A 25,422-nucleotide genomic window follows, 5' to 3' on the forward strand; every position below is an offset into this window, starting at 1 on the left:
AGCGGTTGAGAGTCCGCCTGCCGATGCAGGGGACACGGGTTCGTGCCCCGGTCCGGGAAGATCCCACATGCCGCGGAGCGGCTGGGCCCGTGAGCCATGGCCGCTGAGCCTGCGCGTCCGGAGCCTGTGCTCCGCAACGGGAGAGGCCACAGCAGTGAGAGGCCCGCGTACCGCAAAGAAAAAAATAAATAAATAAAAGTCAGTCCCAGGGACAATGGCTGTAACCATTCAATAAATATTAACAAAAAAAAAAAAAAAAAAAAAAAGACTAACCCCTCCTCTTTCCCACTCCCTCTGAGCCCCGACCTATGCCAAGTAGGTTGCCTGTTTCAGTTGCAGATGCCTCATTTGCGCCTTGTGCCTAGTGCTGGGAACAAAAACATAGATCTGACCTGGTCCTTGTCCTCCTGAAAGTCATCAACCAGTGAGGGAGATTAAGAACAAAAACAAATCACTTAATGATAGTGCAAAGATATACATGCAGTAAAAAGCTGCATGTGCTAGCTATAGCAGAACAGAAAAGCACTTCCTGGAGGAGGTGGGCATGTAGAGGGTTTTGTTGGGTGAATAGGAGTTTGCCAAGTGACCAAGGGCTGGGAAAAGGTGAATGTGGGTAATGTATATAATAATAACAGCGTCTTAGCTAACATTCCTCAAGCACTTACCGTAGCCAAGCGCTCTGCCAAGCACCTATGATGTGCATTATCTTACTTTGCCCCACAGTAATTCCCTGGGGGTGGGTATTAATACCCCATTTGACAGATGAGGACACTGAGGCTAAATGTGGAGCCAGGACTGGCACATGGCCTGTGAGACTTCTGAGTTGTTTCTCTCAACCACTTCACTCTGCCCCTCCCACCCCTGACCCTGCCCTGCCCAGCTCAAGACCTGGCACACAGAGGTGACTAAATATAGCAAGTTCCCACCCCACTGCCTTCCCATTCAGGGGTTACACCTTCCATGTAACACAGCACCCCAACCCTTAACTGGGAGGCTAATGGTGGTACTTTGGACACATCGGACCTGAAGATCATCAGTCACGAGCCCTCATTTTGCAGATGAGGAAACTGAGGCTCTGAGAGGGGAAGACCAGGACTCAGGAGCAGAGTGGGAACAGGATCCCAGATTTTCCCTCTAACTAATCCCCTCTCAGGTCTGCTCTGGAAGAACACCGTTGTCAAGGCAAAAGTCAATATGCAGCACGCTAAATTAAAATGATAAACAGACTGGAGAATGAGGCTGCCCTGGAGGCCTGGGAGGGAGGAGTTTTCATACAATTGACTGGCACATTACAGGAGCCCGGGGGCTCCACGCCCACCACGCCTCTCTCATTACAGCTACAGCTCTGTGCCTTCCCAGCTCTCGGAGTCTGGGAGGTTGACAGAGAGCAGGGGGTAGCCCATAGTCCTTGGGATTCAAACAGAGCGAGCAGAGGACTAGCTGTTTCAGCCCTGGGTCAGGACCCAAGTGAAGGTCAGATAGAGTCTGTGCCCAGGAGAAGCTTAAGCAAGGCAGGTGAAGGAGGGGGTCCTCAGGATGGACCATGATGGGTCCTCATCCATCTGGCTGCAGATTCCAGGGCCAGGCACCCTGGGGTTGTGCCAGTTGACAGTGGAAACACTCCCCACGTAGGGAGGGCACACTGCGTGCTAGGCACTGTGCTAGGCGTAAGGGATAGAGCCAGGAGTAAAGCAGGCAAGATCCCTGACCTTGTACGGGGGAGACAGAGAGTAAAGCAAGTCTGCAGATGAATGTATCATGCAGGTAGCACTGAGTGCCAGGAAGAGAGATAGAGCAAGGGAAGAGGATGGCAATGGAGGGCAGTGGAAGGGTGGCGTTTCCACTGAAGGGATGTTTGAACCGAGACCTAAAAGAAAGGAGGGGGAAAACTGTGAGAACATCTGGGAGTGGCTAGGTCATATTCCAGGGGCAGGGGACAGCAAATGCAAAGGGCCTGAGGCTGGACATTGCTTCAGATGTTTGAGGAACAGCAATGGGGCCAGGGAGTGAGTGAGAGGTGGGCTTTATAGACCCGTGGGACTTTGTAGAGGCTTTATAGACAATGTGGTGCTTTGTAGGTCATGGCCAGGACTTTGACTTTGACTCCAAGTAAGCAGGGAACCATGGGAGAATTTTGAGTCAAAGAAGAACGTGATCTGACTTGCATTGTATGAGATCCCTCTGGCTGCTGTGTGGGGCAGAGACGACAGAAGGCAAGGACAGAAGCAGTGACTAGTAATGAGTCTACTGCAATAGTCCAGGCAAGAGAAACACACTGGCTTGGACCAGGTAGATTTGGTGCAATGGGGAGAGGGAGAAGTGGTCAGATGTGGGTTGTATTTGAAGATAGAGACCACTGGATTTACTGATAGACTGGACGTGGGGTATGACATGAGAAGTCAGGGATGGGTCCAAGGATTGGGGGTTTGGGGCTTGAGCAAAAGGAAGGATGGAGCTGCCAGTAACTGCAACAAGGAAGGCTTCAGGAGGAACAGGTATGGGGTGGAGGAAGACCACAGCTCTGCTCTGGCAGAGCCGAGTTTGGGAAGCCCATTGGACCTGCACGGGAAGGTGCAGAGGGAGCAGCTGGATACACAAGTCTGGCTCTAAGGGGAGAGGATATTGGAATCATCAGAGTAGAGACACTATTTGTCTTGATGGATCCTTTTAGCAACCTTATAAGGAAGGTCTGCTTGTGCCCATTTTAGAGATGATAAAACTGAGGCTCAGAGCCATTGAGTCGCCTGACCACAGACACAGCTGGAAAGTTGGGCAGTTGGGGCTTGAAATGAGGTCTGTCTGTCTCCCAGCCCTGGTGCCCCACCCAGACCCTGTGCTCTGTGGCTATTCTCACCAAATCCTCCCAGCAGCCCCATGTGAGAGGGGAGGGGTGGCTCATGGCTTATCATCACCTTCATTTTCGAGATGGGGCCACTGGGACTTAGGGAGACTTAAGGGACTTGCCCACAGTTGAGGAGCAGTCAGGCGTGCAGCCTTCCTGCCAGTGTGCCATGTGAACCAAAAGAATCTCTCCACACTGGCCCCAAGGCACAGGGCAGGCTAAAGGCACTGAGAAGTCTTGCAGCCTGGACCTTGTTCATCTCTTTTTAACCCAGTGTCCATGGAGCCTTGCTCTCAGAAAGCATCTAGAATTGGGAAGCATGGAGCAGAGGCTGGGAGCCAAATTTCAGGGCCCCTGTTTTTAAAATGGGAGCATGAATACCCACCTGGCTGGGGTTGTCACGTGGTTATGTTCATTTTGAATGACCGCTCAGCACGAAGCCCTCCACAGAGCAGACAGGCAGCATGTTTGCTAACAGAAGGAACAAATAAACAAACAGATGCATGAAAAAAGGAATAAATAAGTGGATGAAGGAATGGACCAATGCAAGGATAGCAAAAGGCGTGAAAGAATAAAATAACCGAACTCAGAATGGATCGATATCTGAACTAATGAATTCATTCACACATTCAGCAAATATCTAGTGAACACCTACTGTGTGCAGGCGCTGGGGATACAGCAGTGAATAAAACGAAGTCCCTGCCTTGTGGCAGTGACATTCTAGTGGGAGGAGACAGACAGAAAGCAAGACATATATGTAACATATAAAGTATACCAGATGGAACAGGGAAGGAGAGAAGGGAGAGGAGGAATGTGGAAGGGTGCGCATTTTTATATAGGATGGTCGTAAGTGAAGGAATGACTGAAATCATGGATAAAGTTGCTGAAGGTGAGTAAGTGCAGGTATGAATGACGGCAGGCATGGGTGAATGAGCTGAGAGAATTATTGAATGAATGAACTGAGGAATACATGAGTGCACAAACCAAGGCATGAATAAAGGAATGCACGAATGAGAGAATTAAGGAATGCATAAATGAACTTGTGCTTGAAGTAATTAATGAATGGACGGACTGATGAACGGATTACCGAATGAGTGAACTAATGAAGGAAAAAAGGACCATCAGTGTCGGCACGGTCGTGGCCTCTGCTGATCCCAGCTCCCACCCCAGGCTCTGACTCTGCTTCCCACCCCCTCCTTGTCTAAACAGCCCACACCCCCTTCTCCCTTTTCCTCCCCCAGGGCCTGTGATGGGCCACTGCTTCAGTGCCTGTGTTGACCCTTCAGTGGTGGGGGCAGCTTGCGACCCCTGCCCCCCTTGCTGACTTGCATCCCCGTCCTGACACCCCGCTTCCTTGCCTTCCACTCCCCCCTCCCCGGGCCCGCGCTCCTCTCGCCCCAACCCATCCGTGCTGACCCTCAAGCTCGCCCCTGCCCAGTACTGGCCCTCCCGCCCGTGCTGACCCCGGTGTCGTCCCCCGCCCCTGCGGCCTGCCCCGATCCCCCCGGCCGCGGATGTTAACGGCCCTCCGGCCCTGACTCCCACCCCCTTGTGAGCACAGGCACCATGCGGCCAGTGCGGCGCAACTTCTACGACCCGTCGTCGGCGCCGGGCAAGGGCATCGTGTGGGAGTGGGAGAACGACGGCGGCGCGTGGACGGCCTACGACATGGACATCTGCATCACCATCCAGAACGCCTACGAGAAGCAGCACCCGTGGCTCGACCTCTCGTCGCTCGGCTTCTGCTACCTCATCTACTTCAGCAGCATGTCGCAGATGAACCGCCAGACGCGCCGGCGCCGCCGCCTGCGCCGCCGCCTGGACCTCGCCTACCCACTCACCGTCGGCTCCATCCCCAAGTCGCAGTCGTGGCCCGTGGGCGCCAGCTCGGGCCAGCCCTGCTCGTGCCAGCAGTGCCTGCTGGTCAACAGCACGCGCGCCGCTTCCAACGCCATCTTGGCTTCGCAGCGCCGCAAGGCGCCCCCCGCGCCCCCGCCGCCCCAGCCGCCGCCCGGAGGACCAGCGGGCGTGCTCGCCGTGCGCCCCAGCGCCACCTTCGCAGGCGCCGCGCTCTGGGCCGCGCCCGCCGCCGGCCCCGCCGAGCCCGCGCAGCCCCCCGGAGCGTCCCCGCGGAGCCCGAGCGCCCCCAGCGGCGCGCCCGCCCCGGGGCAGAACAACCTCAACCGGCCCGGGCCCCAGCGCGCCGCCAGCGTGAGCGCACGCGCCTCCATCCCGCCGGGGTAAGCCGGGCCCTGGGCGCAGGGGTAGCTGCCCACTGGGGCTAGGAACAAAGAATTACAGTAATTGTAATAATCACAAGTAACATCTAGCATCTATTAAGTATTCACTTTGTGCCAAGCGTTAACTAAGCACCTTAACGCTCATTTATCTCCAGGCATAAGGACCCTGTGAGGTAGGGAGCGTCATCATCCCCAATTTACAGATGAGGAAACTGAAGCATGGGGAGAGTTAGTAACATTTCCCAGATCACACAGTTCACAGTGATGGGTCCATAGCAGCAACTATAATGGTGTACAGTCCATGTTTATTATTTACTAAAAACTCTTTATCTACACCACCTCATTTATTACACACACACACACACCCCAAAATTCCACCATGCCCCTGCTACAGATGGGGAGGCTGAGGCTGGGAGATCTATGGCACCTTCTGAGGGCCACCCAGGTGGAGAGCAGGGATTGGAATTCACACCAATTCCAGGATTCTGTGCTGTGTTGTCTTCGAATTTTTAGAGGGTTTCCACCCCTGCCCCAGTCCATACCCATCTCATGTGGAGGCTCAAAGCAAGCATTAGGCCCTTGTCCAAAATATTTCCCCTACAGGCCACATCTAAATATCACCATCACTTGGGGCTAATACTGTGATTTTCAAGCTGGGCTTTAGGGACTCCTGGGGTGACCCGAGATAGTGGCAGGAGAGGGTGGTGGTTAAGAAGTCAGGCACACAAGAGCCAGCCTCTCTGCTCTTGTTTTAACCAGAGCAGCCCTTTTTGGAATCTCTTTTGTGAACTGGTTTTCCCAGCAGGACTTCACTGAGGAAGGGAACCAGGCTCACACCAACTTTGGAAGTCCCTGGGTTAAGGCATCCAGGCCCCGGGATAGGGACCCAGTGAGCCTGTCAGCTCCCCACCCTGGAGCCCAGGTTCAGTTGATCTCAGCAGAGGACCAGGCCCTGAAGTGGTGGGAGAGAGAGGGAGGGGCAAAGACCTTGACCTTGAGACAGACCAGAGGTGTGGGTCGTGGTGCCCAAAAGGCGGAACGGGCCCCAAAAGTCAGCTCTGCTCTTATCCCTCTGGCACGGCCCAGGAGAGCAACCGTGCTGATCTGACCTCAGCAAAGGTCAGGCATGGAGACAACCTTTGAGGTCACCGTATCCAGGTCTCCCCTTTCACCAACAGAAACTGAGGCCTGGGGAAGGGAAGGGACCCTGAATTAGGCTGCCCTTCTGAACCTTTGAGAGTCTGACTGCTTGGGTTCAGATCCCCTCTTGGCAGCCACTTATGAGCTGTGAGATCTGGGGCAAGTCCCTCCCCTTCACTGAGCCTCGGTTTCATCATCTGTGAAATGGAAGCTGTGTGCCTGATCATAGCACCTATGTTGCAATAGTCCTGCAGTGGCAGCCAGGACTACCATTGTTATCCAGGAGGAGGGCTGGTATGGAGGGCAGGGGAGCTGTGATTTTCCGTGGGAAGGACCACAGCAACCACCGCCTGCCAGCCTCACCCTCCCTTCCCCTCCTCGCCACCTTCCCCTCCAGGTCATTCCTCTATGGCCCGACTGTCCCAGTGCCCACAGAGAGGAGCCCTGAGGAGGTCAGGGAAAGCATCTTGGGGAAGCATTGCGGGAGGGAATTACCCATCTGGGGATGACAGACAGGTTTTCACTGTGGCTCCTTGTAAATTGCGACCTGGCTCTGGCTCCCTTATGAAAAGAGGGCTGGAGGGCCCCAGAATGACAAGAAGAGTAGAACAGCAAGTTGGAGTAGATGCAGGAGGGGGCAGAAGCGGGAAAGTCCCAGGGGCCTTTACAGCAAGAATTCAAGAACCTTCTCTCCGGGGCTGTATTGTTGAAACCCACTAGTGGATTATGAAATCAGAAGGTTGTAGCCAGAATTTTCTGGGAATGGAATGGAATAGAATAGAATAGAAAAGAAAATATTGGCATGTGTCATACATAGTAACAGTAAGAATTGTCCTGTGAACCTTTTGCATGATTTCTACATGTGTTTAATGGGTCGCCAGGTGAAGTGAATTCCTTAGTCACTGATGAAACTTTTGAAAAAGCCACTGTTTTAGGGCAAACTGGGAATTGCTCAGTATCGGTTCTCCAAATGTGTACTGTGGGTGCATGTTTACAGAGACCAACAAGACAAACAGGGTCCAAACTGCCAGACATACAGCCAGCAAACGAGTAAATGAACACAATTGCTGGAGAGAGAGGGAAGTGCTGGGGAAGGTGGTGGGATGGGGTGGTGTGGTTGAGAGGGAACGGGATAGTCAAGGCAGACCCCACCGAGGAGGTAGGTAGCCGGGCCTGGAGAAAGGCTGTTCCAGACAGAGGGAACAGCATGCACAACTTCAGTGGGGCTTAAGGGACACGGCATGTTTAGAGAAGGACTAGAGGTGTGGGGAGGCCTGGAGTGTGAGGTGCCAGCAAGAACAGAAAAGGGCATCCCAGGCAGGGGCAGTGCAAGTGCAAAGGGGTGGGGGTGAGAATGAATCCAGCAGGTTCTGGAGACTGTGCAGGGATAGAGGTGGAACAGCAGGGGCTGAGATTTTTTCCATGTTGGGAGTACAGAGCCGGCTTGCAGGGCCTGGGGTGGGGCCTGGGCTTGGTGCTGCAAGCAGTAGGGAGCTGTGGAGTGTGCTTGAGCTCACGAGGGCTCTGGAGAGAAGAAAGATTCCTCCCTGGGGGTGCTGATCATTAAACATGTCCTCCTCTGACCTGCCAGCACCCTGCTGTCCCCAGCCATGCGCCCCCTACCCAGTCTGTATCACTCCCCCTCCTCTTCCTGGGAGCTCTTTCTGACCCTCTCTGAGACCAGACATTGGCCTGGAAAGGGGACATGGGGGGCTGATGGGGCTCCCTCGTCCCTCCCTGGCCATGTAGACCCTGCCCAGTCTCACCCCTTCCCCTCTAACAGACCCTCCCTGGCCAGACAAGCCTGGGTGGAGGCCCCCCAACCCTCATCTCCAAGGAGCTCCGGCTAAAAATACCCCTGGTTCAGAGTGGGGGGGTAGGTACAGGACACGTGGAGTCTCCTGCTGAGTGAGGGGAGTGGGAGGAAGGAGGCATGGGGATGGCAGACCCTGGTTCCTCCAGACTGAAGCTTCCCGTTGCCAAGGCAACTGAGGCCCTGGTGCAGCCTATGATGGGAAAGGGATGGGGTCTCTGAGGAGCTAGGCAGCCAGGCCCCCCACTCCACCCTGATCCCCAAACCCCACAGAGCCCCTCATGGCCCTTCTCATGGTCTCTCTGCCTCTGTGTTTATGTCTGTCATTGTGCCTGGGCTGCCATAACAAAGTGCCACAGACTGGGGGGCCCAAACAACAGAAATGTATTGTCTCGCACTATGGGGTCTGGAGGTCTGAGATCAAGGTGTCAGTAGGGTGGGTTTCTTGTGAGGCCTCTCTCCTTTGGCTTACAGATGGGCACCTTCTCCCTGTGTCTTCATATCATCTACCCTCTGTACCTCTGTGTCCGAATTTCCTCTTTATAAGGACACCAGCCATATTGATTAGGGCCCAACCTAATGACCTTGTTCATAACTTGATCACCTCTTCAGAGATCCTGTCTCCAAAGTGTCTGGGGGTTTGGGGGGCGTTAGGACTTCAACACATGAGTTCTGGGGTGAACACAATTCAAGCCACAGCAGTGTGTCTGTGACTTTCCTGTTACAGCTTTCTGAGTCTCAGCCTCCCTTTCAGTCTCTCTCTTTCTCCCTGTGACTGTGTCTCCCTGTCTCTGTCTGTCTGTCTGTCTCTTGTTCCTTCTCTCCTGCCTTTTTCTTTCCCTCTCATCAGCTCTCTCCCTCCCCTGCTCCCTTCTCTCCACCCTACCTCTCTCCTGCCGAGAGAGGTGCATGGCTTCCCCTCCCTGGCCTCAGTGTCCCCATCTGCCAAACGGAGCTAAAATCGCCCCATTCCGCACGTGCTGGCTCAGCAGAGCTGATGCGTGTGCAAATGCATTTCAAATCACTGCACATGATCCGTGTGCAAGGGAGGGGTGAACTCTGACATCATTCTTTGTCATCCTTCTCACCACCCATCCTCATCTCAGGACAGAGGTCCAGAGAGGGGCACTGACTTGCCCCCAGGCCACACAGCCAGTGGGGCCAGAGTGTCCCCCTGGCCAGGGTTTTTTTCCACTCCCCCTGTGACGGGGCGGGAAGCCAGCTGGCAGCCGGGGCCTGGGGGACAGACACAGAGGGGTGGGAAAGATCCGCCCTGTCACCTGAGAGGGCAGCATCCAGCACTTTGGAACACAGCTGTGGGACAGACTCAGAGTTTCCAGCCCACGTGGTGGAGGGGAGAGGGAGGGGGACAGCTGCAGGCCTGTTTCCATTTACTGAGCGCTCAGTATGTCCCAGGCTCCATCTCACGGCTTTTACATGCATCGCCTCTCTTGATGCACACAGAAACCCAAGGTGGCAGGTCCTATTATCCCCATTTTTCAGATGAGGAAACTGAGGTTCTGAAAGGCTGGCACTTGATCAAGGTCACGTGATTAGGACTCTGATTCCAAAACCCCAGTCGGCCACGGTACTGAGGTACCCCACCCCCCTGTCTGCCCACTCCAGGTTTCCAGCCAGGGTCTCAGAGACCTGGCCCTGATTCCACGAGGAGCTGTGGAGTCCAGGGAGTAGATGGACCCACAGAAACTGAGTTTGGGCTCAGCCTCTGTGTCTCCTCTCACTGTGTGGCCCCAGTGGAGCTCATTGCCCTCTCTGGTTCTGTTTTTGCACCTATGAAGTGGGGCTGGCAACAAAGACCAACATGGGGGCAGAAATCAGAGTGCCTGCATTTTCAAATCTGCCCCTAGCAGTGGGAGAGGGGGCTTACCCCTGCCCCTGCCCGTACATCCCTATCAGACTACAATGTTGCCAACCTAATCAGTGCCATCAAGATGCCATTTGAGTTTTGTGGGGTTTTTTTTAATATTTATTTATTTTATTTTTGGCTGCGTCGGGTCTTAGTTACAGCATGTGGGATCTTTCGTTTTGGTGCATGGGCTCTTGGTTGCGGTGCGTGGGCTTCTCTCTAGTTGTGGTGCGCAGGCTCCAGAGCGTGTGGGCTCTGTAGTTGCAGCACATGGGCTCACTAGTTGTGGCGCATGGGCTCAGTTGCCCCACGGCATATGGGATCTTAGTTCCCCGACCAGGGATCGAACCCGCGTCCCCTGCATTGGAAGGCAGATTCTTAACCACTGGACCAGCAGGGAAGTCCTGCCATTTGAGTTTTCATACCTCTGGTTCTTAGCCTGAGAACCTCTTCCTGTTTACTGGCCACCAGTGATTCCTTCTTTTACCAATCACTTGTTTATTTCTTTTGCTTCTCCTTCTCTTGGGCTCTTTATTGCCTCCTTATTCATTTGCAAGCGCTTCTCCTGCATTAAGGGTGTTAACCCTTTAACTATCATCTTTCCCCAGTTTGCTATTTCTTTTTATCTTCTTTATAGCCTATGTTTGTCTGCTTTTTAATTAGCTCATCTTTTTATGTTCAGCAACTACTGTGTGCCAGGCACTGTTTGGAGCCCTAGAGATACAACCATGAGCAAAACAGACGATCCCTGCCCTCCTGGAGCTCACATTCTAGTGAGAGACAAACAATAAACAAAATAAATAAATTCTAGAATATGGTAGAGAGTAGTAGTGATTACAGAAGTAAAATAAAGAAAGGAAGGGATGTAGGGGGTGGTGGGAGGGATGTAATTGTAAACAAAGAGGTCAGAAAAGGCCTCACTGAGAATATACCATTTGAGAAAGGATTGAAGGAGGTTGAGAAGCAAGCCACGCAGAGAACTGGGGGGAGAGCATTGCAGACAGAGGGAACAGCTTGTGCAAAGGCCCTGAGGCAGGAGCAGGCCTGGTATGTTCGAGGAGGCCAGTGTGTCTGGAGAGGTTACAGGGGATGTGGGGTGGGAGAAGAGGTCAAAGATGAAATGGGGCCAGTCCTGCTGGGCCCCGAAGGCTGTGCTGAGGACTTCGGCTTTTACTCTGCATGGGATGGTAGCCAGTGGGGCTGGGAGCTGGAGCCAGACTGGAGTGACTCTGTTGTCACAGGTTCAGTCTGGATATGGAGAATAGGTGGGGAGGTGGGCTTTGATGTGGTGGGTGTGTTCGGGGGTTTTCCTTCTTTTTATTTCCTGCAGTGATTTTACATTTATGTTCTAAAGAATCCACATTTTGTTTCTCCGGCTCTTTCCTGGGTATCACTTTTAAATGCTTCAAAAGTAACAAAGTCCCAAAAGGCACAACATGAAAAGTCTCACCCTCACCATGTCCTCAGGGGGCCCCTGGCCTGCCCACCCTCCCCCTTTTCCTGTCCCGGCTGGAGTGCCTTGGCTGTCACCCTGCCTCTCCTCTCGCTGGGCTCCCCCAGCGCCTCACCGCAAGGTCAAACCAAACTGCCCCATTCCCCCGCCCCCCAGACCTGAAGCACTTCCTGCCCTGCTCCCTGGGAGGCCAAACCACACACTCCTGTCTACGTGTCTGCTTCTTAACCACTGGACCAGCAGGGAAGTCCTGCCATTTGAGTTTTCATACCTCTGGTTCTTAGCCTGAGAACCTCTTCCTGTTTACTGGCCACCAGTGATTCCTTCTTTTACCAATCACTTGTTTATTTCTTTTGCTTCTCCTTCTCTTGGGCTCTTTATTGCCTCCTTATTCATTTGCAAGCGCTTCTCCTGCATTAAGGGTGTTAACCCTTTAACTATCATCTTTCCCCAGTTTGCTATTTCTTTTTATCTTCTTTATAGCCTATGTTTGTCTGCTTTTTAATTAGCTCATCTTTTTATGTTCAGCAACTACTGTGTGCCAGGCACTGTTTGGAGCCCTAGAGATACAACCATGAGCAAAACAGACGATCCCTGCCCTCCTGGAGCTCACATTCTAGTGAGAGACAAACAATAAACAAAATAAATAAATTCTAGAATATGGTAGAGAGTAGTAGTGATTACAGAAGTAAAATAAAGAAAGGAAGGGATGTAGGGGGTGGTGGGAGGGATGTAATTGTAAACAAAGAGGTCAGAAAAGGCCTCACTGAGAATATACCATTTGAGAAAGGATTGAAGGAGGTTGAGAAGCAAGCCACGCAGAGAACTGGGGGGAGAGCATTGCAGACAGAGGGAACAGCTTGTGCAAAGGCCCTGAGGCAGGAGCAGGCCTGGTATGTTCGAGGAGGCCAGTGTGTCTGGAGAGGTTACAGGGGATGTGGGGTGGGAGAAGAGGTCAAAGATGAAATGGGGCCAGTCCTGCTGGGCCCCGAAGGCTGTGCTGAGGACTTCGGCTTTTACTCTGCATGGGATGGTAGCCAGTGGGGCTGGGAGCTGGAGCCAGACTGGAGTGACTCTGTTGTCACAGGTTCAGTCTGGATATGGAGAATAGGTGGGGAGGTGGGCTTTGATGTGGTGGGTGTGTTCGGGGGTTTTCCTTCTTTTTATTTCCTGCAGTGATTTTACATTTATGTTCTAAAGAATCCACATTTTGTTTCTCCGGCTCTTTCCTGGGTATCACTTTTAAATGCTTCAAAAGTAACAAAGTCCCAAAAGGCACAACATGAAAAGTCTCACCCTCACCATGTCCTCAGGGGGCCCCTGGCCTGCCCACCCTCCCCCTTTTCCTGTCCCGGCTGGAGTGCCTTGGCTGTCACCCTGCCTCTCCTCTCGCTGGGCTCCCCCAGCGCCTCACCGCAAGGTCAAACCAAACTGCCCCATTCCCCCGCCCCCCAGACCTGAAGCACTTCCTGCCCTGCTCCCTGGGAGGCCAAACCACACACTCCTGTCTACGTGTCTGCCCCCCCCCCGCCCCCCCGGCCGTGGGAACCAACCGACAGCCCTCCCGTCCCCTCCCTTCCCTTGCCTGGGCTCCACCCCGGGCCGCGCCGCGCCGACGGAGCAGGGAGACCAGGAGGGTGGGGGAGGGTGACACGGAGCCCACAGGCCTCTGGATAAACCTGGGCCCTAAATGACAGCCACCCCTCAAAATATCGCTCTAGGGGGACTTTAGTACCGTTGAACCCCTAGGAGTGGACGGGGTCAGGGGTGAGAAGTCCCATTTGACAGAGAGGAAACTGAGGCCCATAGAAGCTCAGCAGCTTGTTCAGGCAGGGGGTGGGGGGGATGGCTGGAGCGAGGAAAGGGGAAGCGAGCCAGGCCACGGCAGCTGTTGATGGTTTGTGGCTTTTGCTGGACCCATGGGGCACCCTGTCTCCCTGGAGCTTGCTGTGATGTTCTCAGCCCTCAGGCTCTGCAGAGGGGTTGGGGGTGCGGACCTGGCTGACCCTAGACTGTGGGGGTCAGGAGTTCAGGTACAGGACGAGTGGGCACTGAATGGGGGCAGGTGACAGGAGCAGTCCCAAGGAACAGGGGGGGGGTGCCCTGTTAGAGAAGGCACTATTCAACTTCCTTCTCCCCATGACATGGCGCTCTCACTTCTGCCCCCTCCTCACCCACTTGGACCCAAATGACTGAGACATGAGCCTCCAAAGGCACCCCAAGGGGCCATGGGGTAAGTGCCAGGTGTCTGGAGAGCATCTGAGGCCAATCAGAGGACCTGAAACCACCATCAGAGAATGTGACACGCCTGGGGCCTGCCAGGGGCATGGAGGAGTGGGAGAGGACAGGGAGGCCAGCCTAGGTTGTGACTACCTGCGTTTCTGGGGTCCTGAACCCCCTTGTTGCTTGGGACAGAGAGGAGTGGCCAGAGCAGGCAAATGTATCCACTCATGAAGCCCTCAATGCAGGCCTCCCAAACCTGAGCCAGCTCCAGGGTCCAGGTCAAAGGCTTTGGCCCACCTCTAGGGCACAGAGGGCTCAGAAGGCTGGCTCAGCTCCAGGTGACCCCACAGATGCGCCTGGTGGGCTCAGCTCTGGCCTCTGACTCAGAAACTCCAGGACCACTAACCAGCTGGTTGACCATCGTGAAGCCACTTCCCCTCTCTGGGCCTCATTCTGATCATTTGCAAGATAAATGGCAAACATATTTCAGTTCATGTGCTGGCTCTGCTTGAATGGAAATGACTTCCTGGAGCACTCTTGACAAGGATTCTGAAGTTGCATTTTAGCTTAGTGGAAAGGAGTGCTAGGATTGATTGGTGATGCCTGCCATGGGTGCTAGATAGGCAGTAATGGTACCTATGTCATGTATTTGCCATCCCTGCTCCAACCTTGTCTCTGGGGGCACATTTGGTGTTAGAACTACTGATTCTTTTTCTTTTCCTTATTTTCTTTTTTTAATTAATTTTTATTGGAGTATGGTTGCTTTACAATGTTGTGTTAGCCTCCACTGCACAACAAAATGAATCATCCATACACATACAGATATCCCCTCCCTTTTGGGCTTCCCTCCCATTTATGTTACCACAGTGCATTAGGTAGTTCTATACAGTATGTTCCCATCAGTTGTCTATTTTATACACAGTATCAATAATGTATATGTGTCAATCCCAGTCTCCCAATTCCTCCCATCCCACCCCTTTCCCCCTTGGTATCCATACATTTGTTCTCTACATCTGAGTCTCTATTTCTGCTTTGCAAATAAGATCATCTGTACCATTTTTCTAGATTCCACATTTATGCATTATTATACGGTATTTGCTTTTCTCTTTCTGACTTACTTCACTCTGTATGACGCTTTCTAGGTCCATCCACATCTCTGCAAATTACCCAATTTCATTCCTTTTTATGGCTGAGTAATATCCGTTGTATATATGTACCACATCTTCTTTATCCATTCCTCTGTTGATGGACGTTTAGGTTGCTTCCACGTCCTGGCTATTGTAAGTAGTGCTGCTATGAACATTGGGGTGCATGTGTTTTGTTTTTTCTAAATAAATAAATAAATAAATTTATTTATTTATTTATTTTTGGCTGCATTGGGTCTTCGTTGCTGCACACGGGCTTTCTCTAGTTGTGGCGAGCGGGGGCTACTCTTCGTTGCAGTGCGTGGGCTTCTCATTGCAGTGGCTTCTCTTGTTTTTTTGAATTATGGTTTTCTCTGGATATACGCCCAGTAGTGGGATTGCTGGGTCATATGGTAGTTCTATTTTTAAGAACTACTGTTTCTAAGGACACCAGGCACCCCTCTGAAGAGACCAGAGAACTAGTAGCCCGATTCCTTAATTGGCTCAACTCCTCCATTCAGTGCTTACTGCACCACGTTTCATCCTCAATCCTGGGGTCACAGGACTGGGTCAGAAGCTCACAGTCTGGTGGAAGAGATAAGAATGGAACCCCACAACTAGGAAGCAAGACAGGAAATGTGTCCTCAAAAAAACAAAAGATAAACACAGTCCCCTGGGAATTCAAAGAAGGCGTGGTTATGTATTTGCTTGAGGTCGATCAGAAAAAGCCTCACGAAGACAGTGACCTTTGAACCTGTCTTCAAAGGGAAGATGTGAATTGGGAATAGACAGTATGGACAGGCAGGGGAAACAGTGTGACAAAGGTACGCAGACAGGAAAGGGCAGGGAACAGTGTGAGGAACAGCAACTAGGAAAATTTCCCTAAGTTATCTCATCCTGCCTTTGAACATTGCCTCCCAGCCAGGGCAGGTACGAGGCATCTCTGTTTGCTCTTCTGTGGCAAAGGAAGGAGAGGGAAGCCAAACACCCTAACCCTCTTTCCCAGACTCGTCCTGGGGAGATTTTTTTCCTCAGATAACAGCCTCCTGCCTCAGTCTCTGAGCCAGGGTGAGAGAACTTGGTTTCGTGTCACGTGGCTGAGAAAACAGACTCTGGAGTCTGACATCCTGGGCTCACATTTGGGCTCTACCACTTACTGGCAAGTTACTTCATCTCTCTGGGCCTCAGTCTCCCCCTCTGTAGAATGGGATATCACAGACTTATTGGGACGATCAGATGAGGGAGGGAAGGTCTACAACAGAGTCTGGGACATAGCGAGCTCTTGGAATTATTGACCGCTGGCCCATCTCTGTGTGGATGTTCACTGAGACAGTTTACAGGAAATGTCTGGGTTCCCCCAAACCTTGCCATGGAATCTCTGCCTTGAGTTGGATGGGGAGCGTTTCTGGGAACTTCTTAGAGAAGCTTTGCTCGTGCTGTTCCCATGGATGCCCACAAAGTGTGCTCACTTTAGAATGAAAGTTGGCACACAGTCTCCGAGGGCCTAAAGGCTACAGAGGGGCTTCTCTGGGGCAGCTGCTTCAAGGCTCACTTCCAGTGTGTGCAAAAAATGCACGGAGAGACTGCGCCCGAGCACGTGAGCGTGAGTCATCGGCTTGGAACATCCCCGCAAAATCCAGTCTTCCTTCCTTCATGCAACAAGTGTTTCTTGACAATCTACTATCTACTAGGGAGCCACTCAGCATCTGCGGGAGAAGCCTTCAGGCGGAGGGCACAGCAAGTGCAAAGGCCTTGAAAGGGCTCAGCATTTTAGAGCAGAGGTGTGTGGAGTAGAGAGATGGAGGGGGTAGGAGATGAGGTCACAGAGGCAGGGAGGGCCTGGTCATGCTGAAGACTTTATAATAGCAGGCTGTGATTAATGCAATGACAAAAAACATTAAGTGAGGTAAGGGCAAAGGCAGAGGGCTTCTCTAGAATAAAGTGGAAGGGAAGATCTCTGATAGGGTGACATTTGAGCAGACACCTGTGTTAAGTGAGGGAGCAGAGCATGAGGATAATCTGGGGAAGAGCATTCTGGGAGAGGAATCAGCAAGTGCAAAGGCCCTGGGGTGAGGATGTGCCTGGTATGTTTGCAGAATGGCAGGGAGACCAGGGAGGCTGGGGTGGAGTGGGTGAGGCGTGAGCACATGAGAAACAGAGTTCAAGGGGTAGGTACTGGCTATACTGCATATGGTAAAGAGGTTGGATTTTACTCTAAGCAAGGTAAGAGCCACAGGGGATTGAGGGCAGCGGAGGAACAGGATCTGATGCAGGGGTGGGCAAGGCAGCGGGACCCATCCCTGCCCTGGGGCAGCCAGGGCTGGCTTCTGGTCAGAGCAGATTTCAAGGCCTGAAGGATTCCTCTGACCCTTTGCCAGGCAGGGCCCCAAGAGGGCGGAGCAGAGAGTGAAGGCCGGCCCCCCTTCCGGGAGGCCTGTGGGCAGCAGTCTCCTGTCCAGGGCAGGAGGATGTTCTCACTGACTCGGAGGAAACAGAGCATCCCACATCAAAAAGGGGCCTGGGTGGCTCCCACGCTCTGGCATCGTGGGAACCCAGCTACCCTGGGTTCTCGCAGGGGGCCCGCAGATTGAGAGAGGCTGGGGGCCACCTGGGGACTGTCCCCCAGCTTGCCGACGGGTAAATAAAAAACAGCGCCACCATCACGCCCCACTCACAACCCTCCTCCCAGGAGCAAGACTGACTTTTGTAACTCAGGGCTCTGTGGTTTTTAAAGCGTGCCCGAGATTGAAGGGCTGCTAAGATCTAAAATATTCCCTTTCTGGGGTCCCTCCTGCCTAACTCCCTGGCCAAAGGCTCAGCAAGACCAGTGTCATGAGCTGGACCAGACTTTGGGCGTTATATAGACCTGGGGTAGCCAAGTGTCCTTGCTGATTGGTAGAGGCTGCCTAGAGAGCTGTGCTGATGATTCTGCTTGGCTTGAGAAAGTGCTGTAATGGATTAGTGATGTCTGCCACAGGTAGGAGACAAGAAGTGGTGGTACTTGTGCCAAATACTTTTCTTTCCACCATTTTACAGATAGCCCTGGAGAGAAGGAAGGATGTTTTCTCATGAGATAGACATGAAGGAAGGAAGGGGATGGGAAGACCTGGATATGTAGAGGACCTTAACAGTGTGTCTACACTAGAAGTGTTTTAGGGACCTCCCTGGCGGTCCAGTGGTTAGGACTATGCATTTCCACCGCAGGGGGCATGGGTTCAAACCCTGGTCAGGGAACTAAGATCCTGCATGCCTAATAATAATAATAATACACTAGAAGGGCTTACCTGGTGGCGCAGTGGTTGAGAGTCTGCCTGCCAATGCAGGGGACACGGATTCGAGCCCTGGTCTGGGAAGATCCCACATGCCGCGGAGCAACTAGGCCCGTGAGCCACAACTACTGAGCCTGCGCGTCTGGAGCTTGTGCTCCGCAACAAGAGAGGCCATGACAGTGAGAGACCCGCGAACCGCAATGAAGAGTGGCCTCCACCTGCGCAACTAAAGAAAGCCCTCGCACAGAAACGAAGACCCGACACAGCCAAAAATAAATAAATTTTAAAAATAAATAAAGTAATGATACACTAGAAGTGTTTTGCAGGACAGTTCAGGAAGAGGAGAAGCTGGAGGTGCCTCCATGCTTTCCTGTAAGAGGATGGGGAGGGATGAGATTAGGGTGGTAATACCCCTGCAAGGAAGGTCCTGGAGGATTATGACAAACCCTGGGAAGGGGCAGATGGGTACTCAGCCCCCATCCCTTGGGTCCCAGCAGGCTGCTGAAGGAGAAAATTAGGACACCTCCACTCTCACCCCTGCACCAAACTATGAACTTTATGTGTTTTAACTCATTGAACCTTCACAAGACTCTATCCCCATTACAGATGGGGAATCCGAGGCACAGCATCTTTCCCCCCTCCCACACCTCAGCTGTCCAGCCCCTGGGGGCCCCCAAGGGTACCTGCCCTCCGCTGCACCTCCCTCAGGAGCTGTGTTCAGCAACTCTGGGTCACCAGAGTGTTTGGTGACCCTGATGTCTGCTCCAGATGCTGCCACCCCCAGTCAGAGGGGTCTGGGAGGAGTGGCCCGGCCGACCAGGTGTAAGCCCGTGCCGCTGGGCAGCCACAGAGTGGACGGCTGTGTGTAGTGTGTGTGTGTGTGTGTGTGTGTGTGTGTGTGTTACTGTGTGTGTAAAGTGTAAGTCCCCCAGCCGAGTGTATACCTGACAGTGTTGGGGAGCATGGGTCATGGTGTCTGTGTGTCCCCACGTGCAGGTGGTAGGGTCCCTTTGCAGGCTGCAGACTGTTGGGTGCTTGTGAGGACCAAGGTGACTTTACCCCGAATTTGGGGGAGGGGCGGCTGTGGCACGAGCTGGCTTCTCCTGTCCAGTTCAGTGTCCTCATGGTGTGTGCACGTGGTATCTCTGTGTGTGCTGTTCCCTGGAGTGTGTGTGGACATGTTTGTATGGTGTTCTCCATGCAGAGGTGTGTGTATCTGTATGAACCTGTGTGTGTTCATGGGGTGTGTTCCCTGAGGTGTGTCTCTGTGTACCTTTGTATGTATGCATGCACGGTGTGTATTGCCCGGTGTGTGTGTGTTTGCATGCAAGCGTGTGTGGCACGCTCCCACAGTATATGTGTGCCTGTGTCTTTATCTATGTACAGGGAGGGGGCTTCCTGGACTGTGTGTGCATGCCTGTGTGTGCGTGTATCTATCGTGTGTTCCCTGGAGCATGTGCGTACATGCGTGGGGGACATGTTTTCAGGAGTGTGAGCCTGTTTGAGCAGTGTTCTCCGTCTGTTTGTGTGTGTGTGTGTATGTGTGTGTGTGTGTCCTTGTGCATTTGGCGTGTTCTCCAAGTGTACGTGTGCATGTATATATAGCCCATGTTCCCCAGGGGTATGTGTGTGTGTGTTTCTGGACCCACTGCAGCAGCATGAAAACCTGCCAAACGTACGATTTGCTTAAAGACACTTTGCAGCCAGCTTCCTGGTGCCAACTGTACCTGCTGGGTCAGGTGTCCAGGCAGCACTGGCCAGGCTCAGACCTGAGCAGGCAGGCAAAGGGGGCTGCAGCAGCTCCTTCCCCAGCTGTCACTGCCCGCATCCCTTCCTGCACTTCCTCCTGGCACATCCCCAAGCCCCTCAGGCTGCCCCGTGGCTTTTATTACACTCCTTCTCTTCATCAAAACTTACCCATCCGGGCTTCCATGCCCATCAACAGGAAGATACCAGTTCATCCACAAAACTAAGCCCTGAAGTCTAGACTCAGGCGGGCACACTGTACAGATCACAACAAGATTTCTCCTTCAGCCCTCCTGACAACTTTATAGGTGAGGTATTATTGTCATCCCCATTTTACAGATAAGAAAACAGAGGATCACAGAGGTTAAGTGACTCTCCCAAGCTTATCACTGCAATACTTTCATGGTTTCCTATCCAAGATGGAGAGAAGTTACACTGTAACTTACTGGGTTCAGGTGCAAGAGAGGTGAAGTTAGCCAGGATTACACAGCAATGGTGATGATGGTGGTGATGACGGTTAAAGCTATTAGAGTCTTTATTAGGTACCAGGAATTGTGCTCAGCCCTTGACATGTAGAATTTCATTGACTCTTCACAGCAAACTTAAGGAAGGTGCCATATTATCCCCATTTTACTGATGGGGAAACAGGTTTATGAGAGGTGTGATGATGTGTCACGTGTCATCCAGCTGCTTAACAGTGGAGCTGAAATATGAAAGTAGCTCTGGATGATTCCAAAAGCCAGACCTCTTTGGAGGGAAGGGCAAAGAGGGGAAGCAGGCTACATTTTCCTAGGGCCTCTTCATTTGAAGAGGTGACGGTGCCTTAGTCACAGGAACTAACATCAGTAAATATTCCAGAGGGGGGGAAATGTTCATCATCAAATGTCTTTGGGAAACCTGGATTTACCATTGCTAACCATATTTCCTTATGCAGGACTTATCAGAGCCTTTAATATGCCCATATGTGTTGTGAATTTCCAAGTGGGCCAGTGAAGTGTTTCCTAACTGATCCCTAAATCCTCCTTTCCCAGAACCTTTTATGGGGATCAGTGCTCCACATAGCAAAGTTTGAGAGCAGCTAGAATGGCTAAATCACAAATAGTTGGGTTTCAGGCACAGTGGCCAATGAAAGGGAGCAGTTGGGAGCCAAGTGCTCTCACCAGGGAGGAGGCCAGCTGTGGAGTAGGGGAGGGTCAGTACTAAACTAAGTCTAGGGGTTCATTCCATTATCACAGGGGCGGAGGTCCTGCTCACACCGAACCCCATAATAGAAGGATGTCAGAGTAGGAATGGACTTCCCTGGTGGTCGTTCTAGATAACTGGGACAGGCACAAACGGGTCAGAGTATGGCCCCGAGCCAGAGCCAGAAGGCAAAGCAGAGTCCCCTGATCTTCTGGTGCGGGGCGGGGGGGGGGGGGGGGGGGGGGGGGGGGGGGGTGGGGGGGGCTGCAGCCTCTTATCTTCTCCCCTCAGGGTCCCTGCGCTCCCGGTGAAGAACTTGAATGGTACGGGGCCAGTCCACCCGGCCCTGGCAGGTGAGTCCAGTCCAGGACGGGAAAGAAGGGCGGGGCCCACAAGGTGGCAGCCCCACCTCTCGGCCCCTTGGCTTCGGCCCCTGGGCCCGTCCCCTTGGAGGGCGTGGCCAAGAGGACACACCCCCTGCCTTTGGGCCATATCACTGGCGTCCATGGGGCCCGCAGAAGGGACTCCACTTGGCTTCAACCTTGGGTGGGAGCTAAGTGGGCGGGGCCCATCGGGCACCCCACCCACCCATCTGAGGATTCCTGGGCTTACCAGGTGGGCGGAGTCTGGGGAGAGACCCCATGGGTCCACGCGATTTGGGGAGAGCAGGGCGGGCGGGGCCTGGATGAGCATCCCGCCCCCTGACTGTCGCCGCCGCCCCCCAGGGATGACCGGGATACTGCTCTGCGCTGCGGGGCTGCCCGTGTGCCTGACGCGGGCCCCCAAGCCCATCCTGCACCCACCGCCCGTTAGCAAGAGCGACGTCAAGCCCGTGCCAGGCGTGCCCGGGGTGTGCCGCAAGACCAAGAAGACGCACCTCAAGAAGAGTATGCCTCCCGCGCCCGATCATGACCCCTGAACTTGACCCCACTAACCTTTGACCGCAACCCCTCTGGCCCTTCAACTCCAACTTGGTCTAAAGACTTGTGACCCCATCTCAGTTCTGGTTCCCTGACCCCATTCGCCACCAACTCCGATTACATCAAACCTCAAGCAACCCTTGACATGTGACTCCTGCCAACCCTTACAGCTTCTGACCCCACCCCTCTGACCCGTGACCCTGTCCTCAGCCAAGCCCTCAGGACTAGACTCTGGGTACCCTCAAGCCCACCCCCACTCTGTCCTTGCAGGTAAGAACCCTGAGGATGTGGTCCGAAGGTACATGCAGAAGGTGAAGAACCCACCTGATGAGGTGAGCCCCTAGGGGAGGGTACCTGTGCGGGGGACAGGCAGCCTCACCTCCAGAGATGGAGAGCCCAGCCCTCACCTCCTCACCTGGTTCTAGGTGTTACAGTCTCTTCTCTCAGTTTGTGGGTTTGCCTTCTCACTTTCTTTACAGCATCTTTCGATGAACAGAAATGCTACGTTTAACAGAATCACATTGATCAATCTTAGTTTTTGCAGCTTTTTTTTTTTTTTTTGGCTGCATTGGGTCTTCGTTGCTGTGCGTGGGTCCTTTCCAGCCGCAGCGAGCGGGGGCCACTCCTCGCCTCGGAGCGCAGGCCTCTCACCGCAGCGGCCCCTCCAGTTTGCAGCTTATTTTTACCCATATCTTCCACCAAATGTGTTTAAGTTTTGCTTTTGATAGTTAAGCCTTTAATCCGTCTGGAGGGGGGTGTGAGCAAGCCATCTCTTCCTCTGCATGTATCTGAATTCAGTACCTGGGGGTGTCCTCTTTTTTGATAGATGGGGACCAGAGAGGGGGCGGTCTCTTGCCCTTGGGGGATAGGGGGTCTGGCCCCTGCCCGGGAGCAGCGCTGACTGGGGAGGCGTGTCCCGCCCTCCCCAGTCCTCAGTCTCGCGTCTGTGCCCCCTCCCCCAGGACTGTACCATCTGCATGGAGCGGCTGGTCACGGCCTCCGGCTACGAGGGCGTGCTTCGGCACAAGGGCGTGCGACCTGAGCTCGTGGGCCGCCTGGGCCGCTGTGGCCACATGTACCACCTGTTGTGCCTGGTGGCCATGTACTCCAATGGCAACAAGGTGGGCTGGGTGGGGCAGTGGGCGGGGAGTAGGCAGGGGGGCCGGGCGGGGCCAGGACACCTGGGGACCTCACGGCCACCCTCCCCCACCCCAGGATGGCAGCCTGCAGTGCCCCACCTGCAAGGCCATCTACGGGGAGAAGACGGGCACTCAGCCACCCGGGAAGATGGAGTTTCACCTCATCCCCCACTCGCTGCCCGGCTTCGCTGACACCCAGACCATCCGCATTGTCTACGACATCCCCACAGGCATCCAGGTGAGCCCCCAGGCCTCTGGCTTTGAGCCCTCCCGAGGCCACCGCCACCGCCGCTGTCTGTGGTTCAAGCCCCTGCTGCCTCTCCCACAGGGCCCTGAGCACCCCAACCCAGGCAAGAAGTTCACTGCAAGAGGCTTCCCACGCCACTGCTATCTGCCCAACAACGAGAAGGGCCGGAAGGTGGGTGCCATGAGGGCGCGGGGATGTGGGAGCAGGCTGGGCCCCCAGCCGCCATCAGCTGGACCTGTGGTCCCCATTCTCCCCAGTTCCTGCACCACTGACCATAACCACCCAGTGTGTGTGTGTGTGTGTGTGTGTGTGTGTGTGTGTCTGTGTGTGTGTGTGTGTCTGTGTTTGTGTGTCTAGCCCTGCCAGTCGCCTCACACACCTCATCTCATTCCCTGGCCCGCTGAAGTCAAGGTCCTGACCTCATTTTAGAGATAAAGAAACGAAGCCTCAGAGAGGGCAAGTAACTTGCCCAAGGTCACACAGCTAGTAAACAGTGGAGCCTGGATTTGAACCCAAGCAGTCTAGGTTCTTCACTGCCACGCTAGAGACTGTCTGCTTTTACTTTTTGTTTTTCAAGAGAAGCCAGAAATTCTGATTTTCACGTGAAATCCCCAGGTTTTTGAATATTGCCAACGAAGTCACAAAGTGGCTGTTTGATACAGCATGAGGTCCAAACCAAACACAGCTGAGGGTCATCAGTTTGAGACCCTTCGCCCCAAAGAAACAGGCTGATAACATGGAAAGTGCTTTTACTGAGGGAGCTCAGAGTGGGAGTCAGTCTAGGGAAGGAAGTGGCCAAGCTGGGCAGCCGCAGGGAATCCTGCAGGGGAGCCACAGTGTGGTCAGGGAGGGACTCAAGCTGTGGGTGGGGCTGGCTGTGACCCTTGCCTGCCCCGCCCTCCAGGTGCTGAGGCTGCTCATCACTGCCTGGGAGCGGAGACTTATCTTCACCATCGGCACATCCAACACCACGGGCGAGTCGGACACCGTGGTGTGGAACGAGATCCACCACAAGACCGAGTTTGGATCCAACCTCACGGGCCATGGCTACCCGGACGCTAGCTACCTAGACAACGTGCTGGCAGAGCTCACAGCCCAGGGTGTGTCCGAGGCTGTGGCCAAGGCCTGAGGCCCAAGGCTGCCCACCTTCCCTCCTGCTTTGCCCCTGGTCCAGCACATGCAGCACATGCCTCCCTCTGCCAGGTGTGTCCTGGTGGCCCAGGTTCAGGGCTGGGGAGGAGCCTGCAGGAGGAACCAGAAGCGTTCCCGGGATTTGGCTGGTAGCAGTTGGGATGATGGGAGGGTGGCGGGCCAGCCGGCTTCGACCCTAGCTACCTGAGAGGGTCGCAAGGGTGTACCGGAAACCACAGCAACCTCCCTACCAAAAAGACAGAGAGCCCCACCCCCTCACGCAAACACACGTGTCCTGTTGAACACACGCACGCACACCCACGTGCCTCTACTTACCCCCAGACTTGGGGGGAAGAGACAGAAAGACCCCTGTGATGATACTCCGTGTGGATTCCCATCTGTGTCTCTATCGCATCTGTACAGGCTTGTCTGCAAACAAAAGGACTCGGGTCACGCACTTGGGGGCCCGGTGAGGGTCCGGGAGAAAAGGGGGCACTTGGGAGCCTCAGCCTCCCCCCCCCCCGTCTCTACCACCCACTGATGGGCAATTGTGGGCCCACAGGGTGGAAGCTCCCAGAATATTCAGCAGTTTTGCAAAGGGGCGGGCCAGGGAGACAGACGAGGAGAATCTTAGTTTGTGCTTGTGTCTCTTCAACCTTCTGGGACCCTGACCTCCTCCTTCCCCCCTGCCATCCCCAGGCCTTATGTCTGTCCCCGATAAAGGCACTGTTTTCCTTTCCTCCCCACCCCATCCTCTCCACCAAATCGCTCCCATTGTCAAGATCCAAAGGCTGGAGCATCTGGCTTCAGGAGTGAGACAAGGAGGGCCTGGCTTAGGCCAGCAGGTTTAAAAAGCAGACCGGACAGCGAAGAGTCCATTTCCCTTTCCTTGGAAGTGGGCAGCGGGGTGGCTGATGGTCTCGGCCAACCAGGGGCCTGTTGCCCAGGCAACTCACCAGCTCTGCCTCTGTTGATTGGCTGCCACGGCGGAAGTCAGCCAAGATTTAAAGGGAAGCCAGTGATTGCTCTTTTGAAAATCTACCAGTCCCACTGTGGGTGGAGAAATAAATGGTCTTTCTCCTCCTC

At 53.9% G+C, this 25,422-nt stretch overlaps 1 protein-coding gene across 1 annotated transcript in view; it reads left to right on the forward strand.

The window, feature by feature from the left end:
- DTX1 (deltex E3 ubiquitin ligase 1) overlaps positions 1–25,422 on the forward strand; it is a 40,763-nt gene extending 15,341 nt beyond the window's left edge. The window contains exons 2-9 of the mRNA XM_007468567.1: positions 4,404–5,082; positions 21,191–21,252; positions 21,625–21,786; positions 22,090–22,151; positions 22,782–22,940; positions 23,035–23,196; positions 23,287–23,376; positions 24,110–25,422. Coding sequence (XP_007468629.1) covers positions 4,404–5,082; positions 21,191–21,252; positions 21,625–21,786; positions 22,090–22,151; positions 22,782–22,940; positions 23,035–23,196; positions 23,287–23,376; positions 24,110–24,334 — 1,601 coding nt within the window. The 3' untranslated portion in view covers positions 24,335–25,422. The remainder of the gene's footprint in view (positions 1–4,403; positions 5,083–21,190; positions 21,253–21,624; positions 21,787–22,089; positions 22,152–22,781; positions 22,941–23,034; positions 23,197–23,286; positions 23,377–24,109) is intronic.

The sequence above is a fragment of the Lipotes vexillifer genome, unplaced genomic scaffold, assembly GCF_000442215.2.
Source record: "Lipotes vexillifer unplaced genomic scaffold, Lipotes_vexillifer_v1.1 scaffold573, whole genome shotgun sequence".
Classification (NCBI taxonomy): Eukaryota; Metazoa; Chordata; class Mammalia; order Artiodactyla; family Lipotidae; genus Lipotes; species Lipotes vexillifer.